The sequence below is a fragment of the Danio rerio genome, chromosome 14 (assembly GCF_052040795.2).
Source record: "Danio rerio strain M-AB ecotype USA chromosome 14, GRCz13ab, whole genome shotgun sequence".
Taxonomy (NCBI): Eukaryota; Metazoa; Chordata; class Actinopteri; order Cypriniformes; family Danionidae; genus Danio; species Danio rerio.
This window is the reverse complement of record NC_141034.1, coordinates 40,604,238-40,624,307: the sequence shown is the minus strand read 5'-3', so window position 1 is coordinate 40,624,307 and position 20,070 is coordinate 40,604,238. Positions and strand designations below refer to the sequence as shown.

General features: G+C 36.9%; 1 protein-coding gene across 1 annotated transcript; it reads left to right on the top strand.

Moving 5' to 3' along the window:
* The first annotated feature begins 2,486 nt into the window (after positions 1 to 2,486).
* lrit3a (info leucine-rich repeat, immunoglobulin-like and transmembrane domains 3a) lies at positions 2,487 to 19,290 on the top strand. Its single transcript, NM_001128694.1, is given in 4 exon segments — positions 2,487 to 2,883; positions 6,066 to 6,532; positions 15,192 to 15,497; positions 18,245 to 19,290. Coding segments are annotated over 4 exon segments (1,911 nt in total). The 5' UTR covers positions 2,487 to 2,767; the 3' UTR covers positions 19,267 to 19,290.
* Positions 19,291 to 20,070: the final 780 nt, after the last annotated feature.

Genomic DNA, 20,070 nt, shown 5'->3' with positions numbered 1-20,070 from the left:
CTTCCAGAGAAAGTCTTTTTTTGTTTTATTTCGACTAGAATAAAAGCAGTTTTTATTTTTTTTTCCTTTTAAATTATGATCAAAATTATTAGCCCTGTTAAGCTAGATTTTGTTGATAGTTTACAGAACAAACCATCATTATACAATAACTTGTCTAATTACTCTATCCTGTCTAATAAACCTAATTAACCAAGCTGGGCCTTTAAATGTCACTTTAAGCTGTATGGAAGTGTCTTGAAAAGAATCTAGTAAAATATTATTTACTGACATCATGGCAAAGATAAAATAAATCAGTTATTATAGATGAGGTATTAAAACTATCATGTTTAGAAATGTGTTGAAAAAATCTTCTCTTTATTAAACAGAAATTGGGGGAAAAAATAAACGGGTGGGGTGGTGTGGGGGGGGCTAATAATGCAGGGGGTTTAATCCAATCTGATTGCAACTATATAAAATACAATTGGGTGTCAACTGACTGTATTCAGTGCCAGCCATCCAAAGGCAAAACAGTTGGCCACCTAGGGCCCCACCTTTCATGGGCCTCGTGGACACCTCTTCAACTAATTTATTGGGATCATGACGGTGTCAGAAGCAAAGAGCCAAATAGTATGTCTGAAATGTCAAAATAAATAAAAGTGTAATTTTGTGGAAACAAAAAGATACATAAATAAGAAATGAAATGTAAAATACTGTTATAAAAACTAATATATACACACATGCAACGTGGGGTTGGGGTTCTTCGTAGGGGTTGGACAATTTAATGCCTGGCTAAATTTGACCAGCCTGGTGGCCAATCTTCATTGATTGCAAATTCCACCAGTAAAGCTGCGGTCACTGTAGAGTTTGAGCTTGCGCAATTCTGTAGTATGAAGCTGCAAAAAGGAGCGGGAACAAGATGATTAGGCATTTAAAAAGTGCACGATTGGTCCATGTTTTAAATTCCTGTCCAGAGAGGTCATGTTTTAATCCTTGATTGGTCTCACACAGTCAAGTGATGCGATTTCACAGGTCAGAGTTCACCAAGCTTGAACTTTGCAACACAGCGAACTGCAAAATTTGTCGCACGAGCTTGCATTTCCAGTCTGACGCATTCACGTGCGTATGAATGGAAGTCTATGGGGAGAAAAGTGCAAATATGACCACAGCTTAAGAGCAGAGCATGAAGGTTTAATTATCTGAGTAATAGCAGTTTTGCTTAAAATATTGCAATGCACATAACATTATGGGTGTGTGACATATCAGAGTTCAAATAAGAACAAATTGTTTGTGCGCATCTCACTGGTGCATCTGAGACCAAGACAGTAAGTCATTGTGATGTAGCAATAGCCACAGTATCCAGGGTAATGTCAGCATACCACCAAGAAGGACGAACCGCATTGAACAAGATTAACTGTGCATGCAAGAGGAAGCTGTCTGAAAGGGATGTCCTGGTGCTAACACAGATTGCATCCAAAAAACACAAAACCACAGCAGCCCAGCCCAGTTATAGCTAAACCTTTGGTCACTTGTGCCAAGGGTAAATGTTGATAATGGTGCCAGCAGTGAAAATCTTGGGCTGTGGACAATCTGAAACATGTATTGTTCTCTGATGACTCTTCACTGTCTTTCCCACATCCAGGGGAGTTACGGTGTGGAGAACCCCCAAAAAAGCATAGCACCAAGACTGCTGCATGCCCAGAGTAAGGCATGAATCAGTGATGGTTTGGGCTGCATTTATCATTGCATTTCCTACGCCCAAAACTTGTGCTAGATGGGCATGTCACTACCAAAGGCTAAACCGAACAATTCTGGAGGATTATGTGCACCCAATGGTTCAAACATTGTATCTGGAAGGTGGTGTCATGCAAGATGATAATAGTGCACCAATACACAAAGCAAGACTGGTGATGGAGTGGTTTGAAAAACATGAAAGTGATGTTGAACATCTCCCAAGGCCTGCACAGTCACCAGATATAAATATGTTTGAGCCACTTTGGGGTGTAAATGAATGAGTCAGAGAAACGTTTTTCTTCATGGACAGGCCAATATTCTGCAAGACAAAATGTCTCAAATCCCTCTGGAAACTGTGCAGGACTCATTCCAAAGACGAACTGATGCTGTATTGGGTGCTACATCTTATTTATTGTGGTCTAAAACCAGGCGTTTAGTTTCATTGTTTAACCCTTATAATAATAATAATAATAATAATAATAATAATAATAATAATAATAATAATAAAAAAATAATAATAATAATTACATTTATTGCACATTAAAACATTTATTCACATATTTCTATATTAATCGGATTCAGATTTCCATAAACGGCTTGTCATAAAAATCAGTTCCGCGCAGGATGGAAAAGTGTCTAACAGCGGTCACGTGATGATGCCGAGAGAAACTTCTTCTTGTCATTAGCCGATTAGCGTGTGCCTGCAGAGCTTATCCTCCTCCTCCTCCAACTCTCTCACACACACACACACACATACACAAATAAACTCATACACACTTCCCATCCCACCCTGTTCAACTTTAGTGACCTACTCAGCCTTGAGAAATCCTCTTTCTAATCTCGGTTCCCCCTCCCGGTCCCCGCGCTGCTCAGCTTCCTGCGTCCCTCTCCTCTCACCTGTTAGCATGCTAGAGGTGATGCCTGCCGGTACGGGCTTTTCTTGCGTTTTTTCGTTCTCGTCCAGGACTGATAAAGGGTTTTTTGTCCACTGATGTTCGAGTGGGGTCTGATGTGTGTGAGTGCGAGGATCCGTGGCTGTGCTTCGGCTGACTGAAGGATGTATCGTCTGCTGGTGGCGCAGGTTCTGCTGGGCTGCTGGAGTGTGGCACAACCTTTCTGCCCTTCCCAGTGCACATGTGTCTACCACGGCCGCAGCGACGGCACTGGCAGCAGGTACAGTAAACGCACTACTACACAACAGCATGTAATAAAATTGTAATAAATACGAACAAAAGGGCAATAAAACTACAAATGTTAATAATAATAATTTAATAAAACTTCAACTTTTAATTTAATTTACATTCATTGTGTAAATCATGGTGGTGGTTCATTCCGCTGTGGCGACCCCTGATTAATAAAGGGACTAAGCCGAAAAGAAAATGAATGAATGAATGCATAAATTCAGGAATAAAATAGTAGACAAGCTATTAGATGGACATAAAGAAGAAATACAAGAGCTAAACAATATTTGAAAACTTTGTAGCTACAGATATTGCCCGTATATAGATACAATACATTAAAATAATATTTCCCCCATAAATATTAAACAAAATAACTAGACTAGATGTTGTTCAAAGATAAGAATGGGTAGACTACATTTCATATAGTTAGCTAGAGGTTTTAATTTTGCATGGTTCTTGACACTTAAGTTATATAATTTTGAGCAAAAAGCTTATATAAACATGTTCTTGCCTAATAGCCTTGTGCAGATAAATCTATTTATTTCCATTCACTCTTTACAGTTGTGTTTTATTTGTTAACTTTAATTATTGCATTTCTGTGCACTTATATTTAAATAGAATGTGACGGCATTTTAAAACGAAATTAAATGATCAAATGAAAGGTATTTAAAGCATTTAGCATTTAATGCATGATTAATTTTGATAATATCTGGTAATGTTAGGTAATACAAATGCTGAATTCCATGTTAGTTTACGGTGCATTAACTAATTCTCAGATTCTTGACCTTTAAATAAAGTGCACAGTATTATTACTGCGAACAATAATAGCTCTAGAAGTATTTTTGTAGATACTAATGTAGTTAATTAATGAAACCTTATTGTGGAGTTTTCCTTTTTTCCTGCGGACTACTTTACATAAAGTGTTACATTAATAGTTTTATATTCTCTTTATAATAACAACAACATTTTAAATAATACATACTTGAAAATAAATTAATTAGGGTAGAAGTCATCCACTGTAATAAAAAATAGATTTAAAACTATCACGTGGGGTATTAGCTTGTGTTTATCTTTAGAGCTTAGCCCTAGAGTGTGAACATACACGCTAGGAAGCCATTTTTAATCATTTAGTAATTGAATTGTAGTGCAAGCGTAAATTATACATGTAAAAAACAAACAATTCCCTTCCTTTTACTCAGTGTTGTTTCAGAGGCAGACATTCCTCACATAGACAACCAAAAGTACTTGTTCAAACTACTTGTTTAAAAAGAGCTAAAACAATACAATTGGAGTGTTGTTGTTTTTTTAATACTTTATTAATTTTATTTTCAATCCACTTAAGTTTGTAAAAGAAAATAGTAATAATATTAATAAAATAAGATAACTTAATCATTTTATGTTGAGACAAAATGAAGGAATTGTGCTTGTGTAACTACATTGTTAAAATTACTTTTGCTGTTTGTTCAAACTACTTATTGAAAATGAGTTGAAACAACACAATTCTTGAGTTTTTTGGGGACAACTCAATTTTTTATGCTCAATCAATTCAAACTTAATAGATTTGTGGTGGGGCAAAGTGAAGGAATTGGATGGAACCCTGCATGTTTTACAGTGTAGCTCTTGGGTTCCTTTTGAAATAACACAATTCAAATGAGTAGAAATGTGTGTCGTAATTAAATGGATTTACACCAATGATTTAAATTTTTGAGTGCGCTCAAACTGGCACTCAAAATTATTTTAAATAATAAGAGAGGTTATAAATATTGATGTAAAATACTGAGAATTTTTACTTCTGTTTTTTGTTTCTTTACTGTTTTTACTTCTGCACTGTAAACATTTATAAGTCAGTACAACAACAAAAAACATCATCCTTATTACCTTTCACTTTTTCTTGTTCACTTAACTTTTGAAAACATCAGCTGCACTGACCTAAAATTATTTGTCAGTAATACAAAAAACATTTAGTTGGGTTAACATAAGATTATTCGTTTTCTTGAGAGGTGAACTACTCTCTAACAAAACTTTTTAAGTTGTGCCAACTAAACATTCCTCGTCTACTGCATTGAAATGCCTGAAGTTGAATAAACCAAAAAAAACAACAACTTATAATCCTAATTTTCTTTCTTGTGTATTCAACTTTTTTTATCTTTATTCGAAAGGACAGTAGAGAGTAGAGAGGAAAGAGTGGGGAGAGAGGAAAGATCAGCATAGGACCTCGTGGCAGGGATCGAACTTGGGTCACCGTGAACACTGGAGTGCCATGTGTCGACACATCAATCATTACACCATTGGGGCCGTTATGTACTCAACTAAAGTTGAGTGAACAAGTAACAAACAAACATAGTTAAATAAAAAATAAAAAAATAAATAATAAAACGTTAACAAAACATTTATTAGACACAGAATTAGAAGCAGGACATGAGGTAAAACAACAACAACGGTAATAAAGACAAGGATCAAAATATGGCAGGACAAACAGGGAAAATGCCTTGTATAGCTTCACATGTGAAGCATGACTTCCCGTTTTTTTCCAATTGAACAATGTTTGTTTGTTCTGATAATGTATTATTTTTTTGTACCGATTTCCACCAGAGTTTTTTTGTTCACTCAACTTCCAATGGTGCCAATGGTGTAGTGGTTAGTGCATTGACACATGGTATTCCGGTGTTCATGGCGACCAGAGTTTGATTCCCGCCTCAACGTCCTATGCTGGTCCTTCCTATCTCTCCTCTCCACTTGCTTTCCGGTCTATACTCTCTACTATCCTATCAATTAATGGTGAAAAAAATATGTTGAGCACACCAGAAAAAATAAAAGAAAATAAGGTTATGAGGCATTCCAGTGCTGCAGACAAGAAATGTTTAGTTGGCACAACTTAAAAAGTTTTGCTACAGAGTAGTTCACCTCTCCAGAAAACTAATAATCTTATGTTGACCCAACAAAATGCTTTTTGTATTCCTGACAAATAATTTTAGGTCAGTGTAGCTGATGTGATGTTTTCAAAAGTTGAGTGAACTAGAAAAAGCGAAACGAAAGAAGGATTATTTCTTTTGTTGTAATAGCTTAAAAATTCTTACAATGGGTTTTACTTGAGTGTAAAGTTAAAATGCAATAAGATATTAATAATAATAACAATAATAATTTAAAATGGTAAACTCTGAAAATCTGCTGCAGGTCTGTTTTATGCAATGACCCTGACATGTCTGACATCCCCGTCAACGTTCCGTTGGACACAGTGAAGCTGCGGGTGGAGAAGACAGCAGTGCGTCGAGTGCCCACCGAGGCCTTCTACTACCTGTCCGAGCTACGCTACCTGTGGATAACCTACAACTCAATCACCTCTGTGGATCCGGGCAGTTTCTACAATCTGAAAGTTCTCCATGAGCTCCGGCTGGATGGGAACATGATTGCTACTTTCCCCTGGGAGTCCCTGAAAGAAATGCCCAGTCTGAAGACTTTGGATCTACATAACAATCGCTTGACTAGTGTTCCTGTGGAGGCAGCACCCTACCTGATTAACATCACCTACTTAGATATTTCTAGCAACAAATTAACTACTCTCCCGTCAGACCTGGTGGACATCTGGCCTCCGTTTTCAGGCATCCAGCCCAGTGCCAACACTTCACAGAAGACTGTTCTTGGTGGGTAAACAATGATGATTGAAGATTTTCTTTTAGTTCAGGCCATCCAAGGTTATGCATTAGAATAGTATCTATTGTAAAAGAAGAATTTGGGCTGACATCTTATCAAGAGCCATGAGTATTGATTTTCTTTTTAAACGTTTTTTACTCTTAAAGTGGTAGTAGTTATTGGTTATTCCTATGTCTCCTCAATTGTAAGTCGCTTTGGACAAAGTGTCTGCAAAATAACTAAATGTAAATGCAGTAGAAGTACTATTTCATATAATGAGTCATCTAGGACAACAGTTTCAGCTTGAATCTTCAATGTTCCGCAAAAAAAGTAACATTGGATGGCCATTGGGTGAGTAAATTGACAAGGGTGAATTAGAGTGAAGTTAAATGAGGATTGTCAAGTATGGTTACCCATACTTAAAATTGGTGCACGCACAAGTTAGAAGTGAGAACACACTCACACACACAGAGACAGTTAGCATTCATCTGGAGCATTGCTTCTAGGGCCCAGGGAGCAATTAGGGCTTAGGCCAGGGATGTCCTAACTCGGTCCTGAAGAGCCAGGCTGCGTCCGAAACCGCCTACTACTCAGTAGGTACTGCATTTGAATGTAAACGTACTACTCGGCCATTAGAAAAGTACGTTCTATACAGTATGAATGTGAAAAGTATGAATGAAATTCGGATTTACTATATCTGCCATTTTTTCATGGTCATGCGACCTACCTGCATCATTTGCGTCACTTCACTCCCATTCATGAATTCTCTCGCGGGGCATCATGGGATAGCGCAGCGTGCATGGGATGCGCACTCCAGAATCTCAACAGTACTTCTTGCATACTGATTTTTCTAATTCTATGAATTGGGACATACTACTCGACTTGCATACTGATTTTAGCAGTACTAAATAGTATGGAAGTATGCGGTTTCGGACGTAGCCCTCGTGTCCTGGAGAGTTTAGCTCCAACCCTAATCAAACACACCTGAACCAGCTTATCAGGCTCTTACTACTGTAGATATACTAGAAACCTTTTGGCAGTTGTGTTGAAGCAAGTTGGAGCTAAACTCAGGGCAAGACACCGCCCCACCAGGACTGAGTTTGGACACCCCTGGCTTGGCCCTTAATTTTTGTCTGGCTCAAATGCACTTCTGCTGAGTATCAAAGATGGAGAGAGGGTGTGGTTAGTTTCATTCACTCCCCCCATCTTTAATTCCTCCAATTCCTGATTACAAGTCAAACTCCTTAACCATTGGCTCACAACTGCCCCAAATACATTTAGATATGCTTTTAATAGTAAATTGTGACATTGCAAGAAGTCTTTTAAGATGTTGAATTACATTAACTTAATTTGTTGGCAAAAACTGTTCCAACAAAAAACTCACTATATTTTAATTGTAAAGATTAGTTGACCCAAAAATTAGGTGACACTTTATTAGTTGACCCATTTGAGTATTAGTAGACTGTCTGCTTAATATCTGTTGATTCTGCTCCTTCATCAGACATTTAACTGACTATAAGAAACTTTGCAAGTACATGTCAACTTACACTAAACCTAACCCCGACCCAACATCCTACTTATAATCTAATGAGAATTAGTTGTGATGTAACTTAAATTCAACAAACGGACCATCAAAATAAAGTTTGACCACAATGACAATTTTTTAATTAATTACCCTTAAGTCATTCCTACACCCTGAGACCTTTGTTCATCTTCAGAAGATATTTTAAATGAAATCTGAGAGCTCTCTGACCCTCCATAGACAGCAATGATACCGAGATGTTCAAAGTCTAGAAAAATGAGCCAAAACACTGTCAAAACATTCCTAACAGGATTTCTAAACACAAATTAAGATATATTACATAAAATCTTAAAGCTCTCTGACTTTTTAAATACAGCAACTTTTGTGTCGATAAAAGTCCAGAAAAGAAACTAAAAGCATTGGCAAAACATTGCATATGTTGTCAGAGGTTCAACTGTAACCACACACAGCTCCAAGAACACTTTTGTGCTCTAAAAAACTTGAAAAACAACCAGTGTTTTTTCTTCCACATTTGGTTTCGCATTTACATTAGAGTACATTAGAGTATTTAATTGCTTTTATTAAATGCGCACTCAGACCTGATGTGAAATACATTTACAAACAAAACTTATAACAAAAGTATTCTTAGAACTTTGTCTGATTACAGTTGAACCACTGAAGTCACATCCATTGTTTTTAGTTCCTTTTCTGGACCGCTAATCACATGATCCTTGTTATTTATGGAGAGTAGGAGAGCTCTCAGATTTCATCTAAAAATTCTTGAGCTTGTGTTCAGAAGATGAATAAAGGTCTCAGGTTTTTAGAACAACATGGACATGAGTAATTAATACTTTTTTTGAGGGTTGGGGGTGTACTAATTCTTTAAAAATATCCTTAATTTGATGAGTTGACTAACATACTACATGTTAAGTACTTGATTATAATTCAAACTATTATTCAATATTGCATCTAAATTTAATCTGTTTTACATGTCCATAATCTCAATTTTACAAGTACCCTTGTGTAACTAGAATATGCAGTTAAATGAATTGTGGCATCATCAAATTTGACACATTTGAGTTTCTTCAGTTGAACTCAACAGAACATAAGGTAGCCATTGATTTCCATAACATCACCTTTTTTTTCAGAATTTTGCCTAAATTCCATATGAAATGCATAAATGTTTGAAACTATAGAGAGCTATACCTATAAATATCCAGCTGTTTATGGAAAAAAGTTCTAAAGTATTTTATTTTTGTAGTAAGTACTCTTTTAGGCTAAAGTTGACTTGATTTTTCAGAAGGATTGGTTATTCTTAAGCCTTACATGCAAAGATCCTGGATAGATGCATGTGAAATAGTCAAGAATATCCCGCTCTTCTTTTTATAGTAAGTCCAAGCGTGATCTTTAAATAAATCTAAATCTAGCCTGTGTCTTCACGGGCTCTCCCAAGTTAAGTACAAGCTAATCTTCTAATGGGGCTTTCTGTGAGTGAGGCTCTGAGATTTAAGTTTCTTTGAAGCGCTCATCTGGGAAGAGGATGATTCATGTGTCTGCTACCAGATCCCTGCTCAAGAAAAAGTTAATAATGTCATACATTTTTTGGGCATCTTTTGAATGTATACAATTTAAAAGGGTGACTTGATATAATATAAAGTCTTCTCGTTCAAATTCAGTTTTAGACTACAACACTGATCCCGTGAAAGTGGATTTTACACCAGTTCTTTCTGCGGATCAAAATTAGGAAAACAGCTGACTTTATGAATGAGTCGCTTGAATTTAAAAAAAAAACGTCAACTGGCATTATTTAATGGGACCGCAGTGTCTAAAGTTCACTCCTTCGATCCCATAAAGCATCACAATTTCAAATGTCAAACCAACATACACTCAATATCCATAATGTACTTTGTCATTTGTCATGCTGAATGTATTATGTTGGTCTAGAGGGGCGACACGGTGGCTTAGTGGTTAGCACTGTCGCCTCACATTAAGAAGGTTGCTGGTTTGAGTCCCGGCTGGGCCAGTTGGCATTTCTGTGTGTAGTTTGCATGTTCTCCCAGTCTTGGCATGGGTTTCCTTGTGGGTGCTCTAGTTTCCCCAACAGTCCAAACAAATGTGCTATAGGTGAATAGAATAAAACTAAATTGGCCATAGTGTATGTGTGTGAATGTGAGAGTGTTGGTGAATGTATTGGTGTTTCCCAGTACTGGGTTGCAGCTGGAAGGGAATCCACTGCATAAAACATAACTGGAGGAGTTGGCAGATCATTCTCTTAATAAATAAAGGAACAAACCCGAAGGAAAATGAATGAATGAACTGCTGGTCCAGTATATACTTTATACACACACATATACGTGCATGTCGGTATTTTTAGGGACTGTCCATAACTTTAACACAGAAAACATGTGGTAAAATATCAAAAGACACTGTTATGTATGATTTTTAAGCATTTAGAATTACAAGGACATCAGACATGTTCTCATAAACCACTGCAATAGACTACAACTTGGTCACAAAAATCTGTACCACACCAGTACACACTGCACAATGAATATTTCTATTTGGAAATAGTTTATCATTGTTTATCAATAGTTTATATGCTTGTTAAGTGTGACTCTATGCAAAGTAGCTTCCGGGTCCTAGCGCTCTATTAAACTGTATGGTGAGACTCATCAAATGTTAATAATAAACGTTTACAAAGTGATTTAATACTTTTGAAAATCACAACCGCAATATTACTTATATATGTACACTATGATTTGGTATAAGATTCACTTTAATAATGTGTAATATGAGGCCGTAAATGAATATTTTCTCAATTCAAATGAGTAGTGGCTTGGACCCGGGAACAGTATTCCATACGTCAACGATACATCCAGCGAACTTATCCACACGGCACTTATCCAGCATATGTCTTACACAGTGGATGCCCCTCCAGCTGCAACCCATGGATTCCCAATGGGAAACATCCATACACACCCATAAACTGAGGACAATTTAGCATACCCAATTCACCTGTACCGCATGTCTTTGGACTTGTGGGGGAAACCTACGCAAACACGGTAAAAATGCAAACTCCACACAGAAACGCCAACTGACCCAGCAGGGGCTCGTACCAGAAACCTTCTTGCTGTGAGGCGATTGTGCTACCCACTGCGCCACTGTGCTGGCTAAGTGACTCAAAACAGTGACATAAGCTAACTCCTGGACGCAGCTACGATAACTGCTACTCAGCGTTAGCACATTCAATTATCCCCAACTGCACATCCTAAAAGAACATTTACACTGTCCAACTTTCATGAATCTGCATTGTCTGCTCGGAGTGCACGCCACACTTCCTCCTTGCAACTGCCGCTCCATTCATAAAGACAGCTCATAACAGGAAATGACTGTATTTCACCAATTTTGCTCCATTACAGTAATTACTATAAAGTTTATGGCCATTACACAAATACACACACACATAGTTGGGTGTAATTAGTTAATTAAATTACTTCTACACCAAAAAAGTAAAGTAAGGGATTACCTTTAATTTTAGGTCATTTCATTAAAACTACTAACAATATTCGTGCCTTAAATACTGTACCTAAATTTGAGAGTTCTGCAAAAATCAATTCAGAGAAGCAGAATAATTGAATATTTTTCGTGTTATATTAATATATTTTGCAAAATAATTCCACTTTCAACTATAAAGAAGGGTACAGAGAAGCTGAGTAACTAAGTGTGTGCACATATGTGTGTATATTTATTAACTGTTTTGATTTGTTGCTATCGATTTATCTCATTTAGTGCAACAGCTCATCTGCTTATGAGACTGCAGGAATTGAACTGCGTGTTTTATACTTCCACCAGGTGCTTTACAAGTGTAAAGATGAGCCCAAATGCAGAATCTGAGCCAGTGTCATCAGGATATTAACAGTTGCTTCCATCCAGCTGTTGAGTTGCATCAGTGGAGCGTTTAATTCCTAGTTTACTGTCAACCGATCTTCATCCTGCCGTAGACAGAATTATGGCTGGACTGTGGTGTTAATGTCCAACACCGTTGCATGCAATACAGACAAGACATCCTGGCTTTAGGATTTATGTCAAGATTTACAACTCACTGATTTGATGGGAGTAAACTGGTTTACAATGTAGAGCGGAATATGAAATCCTGGGGTCTTTGTTTCAGTTTAAGCCGTTCATTGAGTAAAACATTAATGAATCTGGCAGATGCTTTTATTTAAAGTGACTTGTATTACATCGAAGGTTTGCAGGTTATTCGTTTATGCATTTCCAGGGAATCAAACGTGATTGTGTTTTCTTTAAGTTTGGTAGGAAAGGATTAAAGGTATGGATTTGAATGTTTGTAGACCTCACAGTAGATAAATGAATGGGTCAAAGACAAGGTGTTCAGTTTTGGTGTCCACATCGAATTAAATGAACAAAATAGATTTTTTACACTATACATGAAAAACATATTAATAATCATTTGGTGTAACGTATTTATGTAAAAACTGAAATAATTATTAAAATATAGAAAAGAATGCATGATCATACTAATTTGTAATATATTTTAAATGATTAAAGCATTTTTACTGATTAATGGGGCCAAATATGGGGTTTTAGGGTCTATTATTTTATTTGAGGAAAAAAAAACTTTATTATTATTATTATTATTATTATTATTACAAATTAACACAATAAATAGCGACATTTTATTAAAATAGTTTTGAAGAAGCAATAAATAAAAATAAATTAAGCAAAAAATTGAAAAATAAATTAATTAATTAATAAATATTAAATTAAGATAATATAACTGTAATAATTATATAAGATTGATTTAAAAGTGTTTTATTTGTATCTACAAATAATCTACTATTATTTGTTTAAAATAAATGACAATTTGATTAAATAGATGATTAAAGATAATACAACTTTAAGCAAACACATACAAATTGAATAAAATAAAATAAATAAATAAAAATAATAATACAATTGTGCTTATAAGCAAGTAAATAATAAATTAATTAATACGTACTTTACTACAGAGTCTGTGGAAATTTTTTTTGATTAATTTTATAAAAAAATAAAAAATAAACAAATATTTTGGATGATTCAGTTTTATCAAATTATAAAGTATAATGTTTATGCAAAAATAAAATAGATCACATGTTAGACATGGGGCGATTACCAGTTTCAAAGTTTATATCGGTTTGGAAAAGTCAAGATTTTCAAACCGCTAAAAAATTTTTACCGCTAAAAGGACAGGGCAATTAATTGCAAAATAATCGAAATCGACATTCAAAACCTATAATTGACCCAATTTTTCAAGGACGGTTTTTTCATTTATTTTCCCTCCACATGTGGAGTCACATGACCGCACTGTTAAAGGCAGAGGCTGATTTCTGCAGACTTTTTTCAGCCACATCTGATGAACCTATTCTTGAGTCTTACTTTATACTACACTGACGATGATTGGAAGCCACACCAGAGATGCCTTGAGATGGCATATTTGCATTACATTAAAACTATTATTCACATTAAAATATTTGTTTACAGAAAAAGCAAAAAATGCACAGTTAAAATATTATTTACAAGTTATACAAGAGTTATTTTATTTAGAAGAGATACTGTTTATTTTCTACTTTTAATATGAAAACACAGAAAATTATTTACATTTAGGCAATGTGTGCTTTAATTTCAGTTGTTCAACGTTGATGTTCAATAATTAATCATAGATAATAGATAGTGAGTACGTTTCTTTCAATTATTTTTAAATTAAGCAATGCACCGTTTATTCGAAAACTTCTCACTTGTAATTTGTGGGCATATTTAATGTACAAAACTTGCCAGTGAACTGTGAGCTCAAAAAAAAAAAAAAAATTTAAATAAATAAATAAATAAATAAATCGTTCATAAATCATAATCAAGTTAAAATGTACAAGAAATCGATCAAATCGGTCAAATCGCCCAGCCCACCATTCCTAATGTATATGTCAGGGTTTTTTCATATATCAGTTCTTGTTTTTTCCCAGACATTTAAAAAGAACCTATCTGAGAGTAGTAATACCATGACATCGTGAAACCGTGATATTTTTATCCAAGGTTATCATACCATCAGAAACTTATACTGGCCCATGCCTTCTGCACATGATCATATTTTGGGTTAGCATCTAAAACAGGGGTGCCCAAACTCAGTCCCGGATGGCCAGTGTCCTGCATAGATTAGCTCCAACTTTTTTCAACATACCTAATTGGAAATTCTACCTAGTATACCTAGAAGTGTGGTTTATCTATAAACTAATTTCGAGAGGATCACATGCTTATGATCAACACGGCAGGCACCTCATTAGCTCTGTAATCTGCCCGATTCGATGATTATGAAAGCATTATAAATAACCAGAGTTTTTCACTCCAGTTATCTTCGTCTAGAAGTTTTCCCCCCTTCCACCCCTACCTTCCACCCTTTTTTCCGATAGGGCAAAACGGTGGCCCAGTGGCTAGCACTGTTGCCTCGCAGCAAGAACACGGCTGATCCAACCTCCTATCAGGCCAGTTGGCATTTCTGTGCGGAGTTTCCATTTTCTCCCTGTGTTCGCATGGGATTCCCCCGGGTTTCCCGATTTCCTCCCTCTGTCCTAAAACATACACCATAGCCAATCGACTAAACCAAATTATCACCCAAGACAACCTTAGTTTACACTTTTCACACGGCCACAAGCAGAGGAGTTCTCGAGACCCACCTGAGCTCGAACTCCCCTCTCGCCCTTCTAACGGGAGGGAGCCCTGGGCTCGAGGATATTATGAGCTCAGGGCTCTCTCCCAGGACAGCATGCCAATTACGCTTTATTAATTATCAGCTAATTGTGGACTCTTGATAGAGCTTGACTAGCTAGATCAGGTGTGTCCTATTGGGTTTGAAACAAAACCTCCAGTTTGGGCACATCTAATCTAAAAGAATGAAAATGCCTGTTTTAAACGATAGTGGTAAAGATTTTGAATAAATTACATTTTATTTGGAGTCATTGTAAAGCATGATCAAAATGTATGATAGATATTATTTTATTTATTTTATATAATTTTTTTCTCTGAAAAAAAAACCTGACTATTTATATATGTTCTGTATTTAAGAAACAAATTCTAATGAAATATGTTGATGTTTGCAGGTCTGCAGGACAATCCCTGGTACTGTGACTGCCGGATTTCCAAGCTGATCGAGCTGTCGAAGATGGCCAGCATACCGGTGGTGCTGATGGATCAGGTCTTGACATGCAGCGGTCCAGAGCATTTATCTGGAGTTCTGTTCCAGCGAGCTGAACTGGATCAGTGCGTGAAGCCGACAGTCATGACTTCAGCCACAAAGATCACTTCACCGCTGGGAAGTAATGTGCTTCTGCGCTGCGACGCCAATGGTTACCCTACACCAACCCTACTGTGGACCACAGCTGATGGATCTGTGGTCAACAACACAGGTATGGGCCATTAGAGAAGGTTTAGGTGGATGCCGCACACTGGTGGTGATGAGGAGAGACCACTTAATGTGATTGTAAAGCTCTTTAGGTGTATGGCAAAACACAGTAAATGCACTACATAAATGCATTCATTCGTTAAGTTTGTTAGTGTTTTACTGTATGTGGCATTTTTTTTTTTTGTGTGTATTTGAATCACAGATTTAAGTTCACTGAGGGAAAATTATGTAATTCCATGCATCAATTACATAATTCGATGTAGTTTTTAAAATGCTGAACCATTTTTTCACATCTGTGTTTAAACATGTAGTTGTTGGGGACCGATTAAAGGGGCAGTTTTCATTATAGTAAAAAAAGGGGGAGCAGTAATTTCCTGTTAATGGTAGTCCTCCTTCATTCATTCATTTTCTTTTGACTTAGTCCCTTTATTTATCAGGGGTTGCCACAGCAGAATGAACCGCCACTCCTCCTTAATGCATCCAAAATAAATGTACAAGTAGAGCATGTTTTGGTTGAAACTGTTGTCCTTGGTGATGCATTAAAAGCAAATCAATAGATTCAAGTCCTTACAGGTCAAATAAAATTAATATCTGTGGCTCCTCATCATTCATTGAGGTCTTGTAAGCTTGATCAGTCAAACTGAACTGCATTTACAACATTATTACATTTTGTTTTGACAGTACTGAAGGAAAAAAGTCACTTACAATTTGAATTATCTAAGAATGAAAAAAATCAACATTACATTTTTATTTTGGGATGAACTTTCCCTTTTACATGTATACATTCTGACATTTTCAAAGTATTTTATTTCTTTAAAGTATTTCTTTAAAGTACTTCTGCTGTATTCATAGTTGATATTGAATTGTTCATGTGCATCTCCCAAAATTTATCTGTTACAGATATCTCTTTATATTTAAAAGTTGTTATAAATAGACATCTTGAATTTTTCTGAGCCTGTTAACAAAAACAAAACACAAGCACATACAGCTGGGAATTTATTTTATTTTCTTACTTCAATGATAGAAACTTGAATTTTTCTTTACCCAAAACCATTTACAAATTGCAGTTCAGGTATAGTAAAATCTTCTAAAGTGTTCATCTGCTGCATGCAAAATATTGCAGTATATATATATATATATCGTGACAATGTTCAGCAATATTCAGTAATCAATATTAAAGTTTGCATTCAATTTGTTTACAATATTTATTTTACTAGTGCACATTGTTAGTCTTAAAGGGGTTGTTCATTCAAAGAATCTGTAAACTTTTACTCACCCCTCACTTGTTTCATACCAGTTTGTGCTTTTGTGCACAAAAGAAGATATTTTGAAGAATGTTGGAAACTGGTAACCACTGACAAACATAGTGACAAATACTGAGGAAGTCAAGTGTTACTGGTTTCTGTTTTGTAGCATGTCAAGAGTGGGTAATTGATGACAAACTTTTCTGTCTTTTTTCTTTACTTTACGTTTGTGTGAACTATTTTTTAAGTGATCAATGAATCAATGCAAGTTAATCCACTGAAGAAAAAAACAAACAAGCAAAAACGTTTGATATGGTAATCTGTATTCAATATCTAATAATTTGTTTTCCATCTGCTCTGAAATGGTAGACCTTCACTGATGGTGTCAGTTTGACAGCTTGGGCTAGATATGCTTAGCCGAACCCTTTCAACCGTTACTGTATTGTGATTGAAAGATCGGAGGAGTGCAATAATTAAACCCTGCCCCTTACACAATAATATTCCCTTTCATTTGGAAATACATCATCCTACTGGAACTAAAGTGTGCAGCAACTTCCAGTTCACACAGACTGTAATATTGGTTTATCCCTAGTGTTATAGTACTTCCAATTGAAAAAAAATATTGAGTAGGGGGCGGGGCTTTCTTTTTGTGTATCATTCCTTAGTAGCAAACTAATGGTAAGAGCGGCGTGGTTAAAAATATTGTGGCTGAAGCTTTCAAGCTCATGTCACCAGAGAAGGACAGTCACTCCAAACGTGAAACCAAATGATAATAATTCCTCACATTTTTATAGCGCTTTTCTGGACACTCAAAGCACTTTACACATTTTTTTTCGGAGGCGGGGGGATCTCCTCATCCACCACCAGTGTGCAGCATTCAACTGGATAATGTGACGGCAGCCATATTGTGCCAGACCACACGCCACACACCAACTGATGAAGTGAAGAGGAGACAGAGTGATGAAGCCAATTATGATATGATGATGGTTAGGAGGCCAAGATAGACAGAGGCCAGTGGGCAAATTTGGCCAGGATGCCTGGGATTAACCTCTACTCTTTTTTTTTTCTGACATCCTGGGATTTTTAATGACCACAGAGAGTCAGGACCTTGGTTTAACGTCTCATTCAAAAAACAGCGTTCACTGAGCAGTATAGAGTCCCCATCAATATACTTGGGCGTTAGGACCCACACAGACCAGGTTGAGTGCCCTCCACTGGTCTCACCACTTCCATCAGCAACCTAGCTTTCCCATGTGGTCTCCCATCCAGGTATTGATCAGGCTCAGCCCTGCTTAGCTTCAGTGGGTGACCATATGAGAGTAGGGAGTAGGGATTGATTAGTTTTTATTACCAAAACAATCTTTTTGTGTGTGTGTGTAGATTAACTTGCTCACTGAAAGAATAAGAATGTGCGCTAGCAAAATAAACATTATACATTTTGAAATCACACTGACTTTTAGCACTTTTATTGTTATTTATTTTCTCCTTATTTCATGTCTCTGTATAGTTGTACAGGAATCTCCAGGCGAAGGCGTACGCTGGTCCATCCTCAGCTTGCACAGCATCGTGTTTAAAGACGCAGGCGACTATCGTTGCAAAGCCAAGAACGTTGCGGGCAACGCAGAGGCCTACATCACCCTGTCTGTGGACGGGGTTCAGCCCACGACACCATTCCCACCCATAAACATCACCAAGCAGCCCGAAGACCAGCCCACGACTACTTTCACACCCACTAAGATGCCATTGTTTACCTCCTTAAGCCCAATCACAATCACAACCAGACCCGTCATGACCACAATGCCACCGCTAACAACCAGAAAGAGTCCGATCCCGGGCGGAGGAGTCCAGAGGTCCCCACCTGCCGGAGACAAACCTGCTAAAGTCCAGCAAAGCAAGAACGGGAAGGGCTCAATAAAGAAGTCGGACATCAGAGACATCGAGGTAGTAGAGGAGACCACTGAAACGGCGGTCTTATTGTGGAGCGCCGAAGGTTTGCCAAGCGACACGCCACTAACAGTGGTTTACTTCCCATATGACGCCAAAGACGATAAGGAGACGGTGGATACAGAAGTTGGTCAAGGGAAGCTGCTTTTGGAGTATTTGATGCCTAATCAGGTCTACACTGTGTGTTTGGTTACTAAGAGTTCTGGGAAAGAGCAGTGTGTGGATTTCAGTACTTTGGAAATTGGTGGAGAAGAAGGCCAGAATAAAGTCTTGATGATCGCTAGCGCGATTGCATGCGCTATCACGGTGCCGCTCATCGTGGTGTTGCTTTACAAGATATTGTGTCTTTATTGCAAAGGAAACAGTAGCAGGAATAACGGACCAGATGAAGACCTTTCCAAAGACACCTACGTGAAGTTCGAGACGCTCACCATGAAGCAGAGGACTCTAAACGGGCAGGCCAATGATCTGTGGGCACGAAGACAGACTCAAGAGTCGGAGAGGATGTTACTGTGTTCGCGTTCGAGCATCGACTCGCAGATGACATACAAAAGTGACAGCTCTAGATCTGAGTATCTGTGCTAATGTATTGACCATCGGCTTTGTGTGTTATCTTTCCACACTTGGTGTTAGTCAGGCTGTGGTAAAATTAGTTATAAAAGATTAGCACTTGGTGTGCAATCAAACTCATTGCCTTACAAAGACTCATCTTGAGCCCACATTGTATTATCTTTTTATTCATTTATTTTTTTAAGAGCCATATTCTTCACCCAATCTCGCACAGTTCTGTATTTCTTTCTATTTTTTTGGTGAAATGCAGTGTACAAAAATGAAAAAGGTTTTTGTGTATGCCAATGTATGATGAAGTAGTATTATTTAGAGTTGTGATAAATGTTATTAAACATTTTTATTACCTAAAATGTTTTTTCTCATTAGTAAAAGGTCTAACATTTAGGGCTCTATTTTAACAATCTAGGTGCAAAGTCTAAAGCGCATAGCACAAAAGCGTTAAGGACCTGTCCGAATCCACTTTTGCTATATTAAGGTTGGAAAAAAAAAACTGTGACACAGCACATGGTTTAACAGGGTTGTGCTTATTCTTAACTAGTTCTGTTTGTGTTTTGAGCATAACATGCTTTAAACCATTCAGAGTCTCATCCTCAATTCCCTTATAGAGTCAGTTGCGTTATGCCCTGGTGCATTTGTTATTTACATGGTGGAATTTGTAAGTGGAAAAACTGAATGGTTCACTAGTGAGAAATAAAGTTAAACAGACCGTGTGCAGCGTGAGGATAAAAAACAAGGCTCCTCCATTTGGCCGCTTTACTTTGTCTTACTCTTTACTCTTACTATTAACTTTACTTCTTTACTTTAGTGGATAAGGAAACG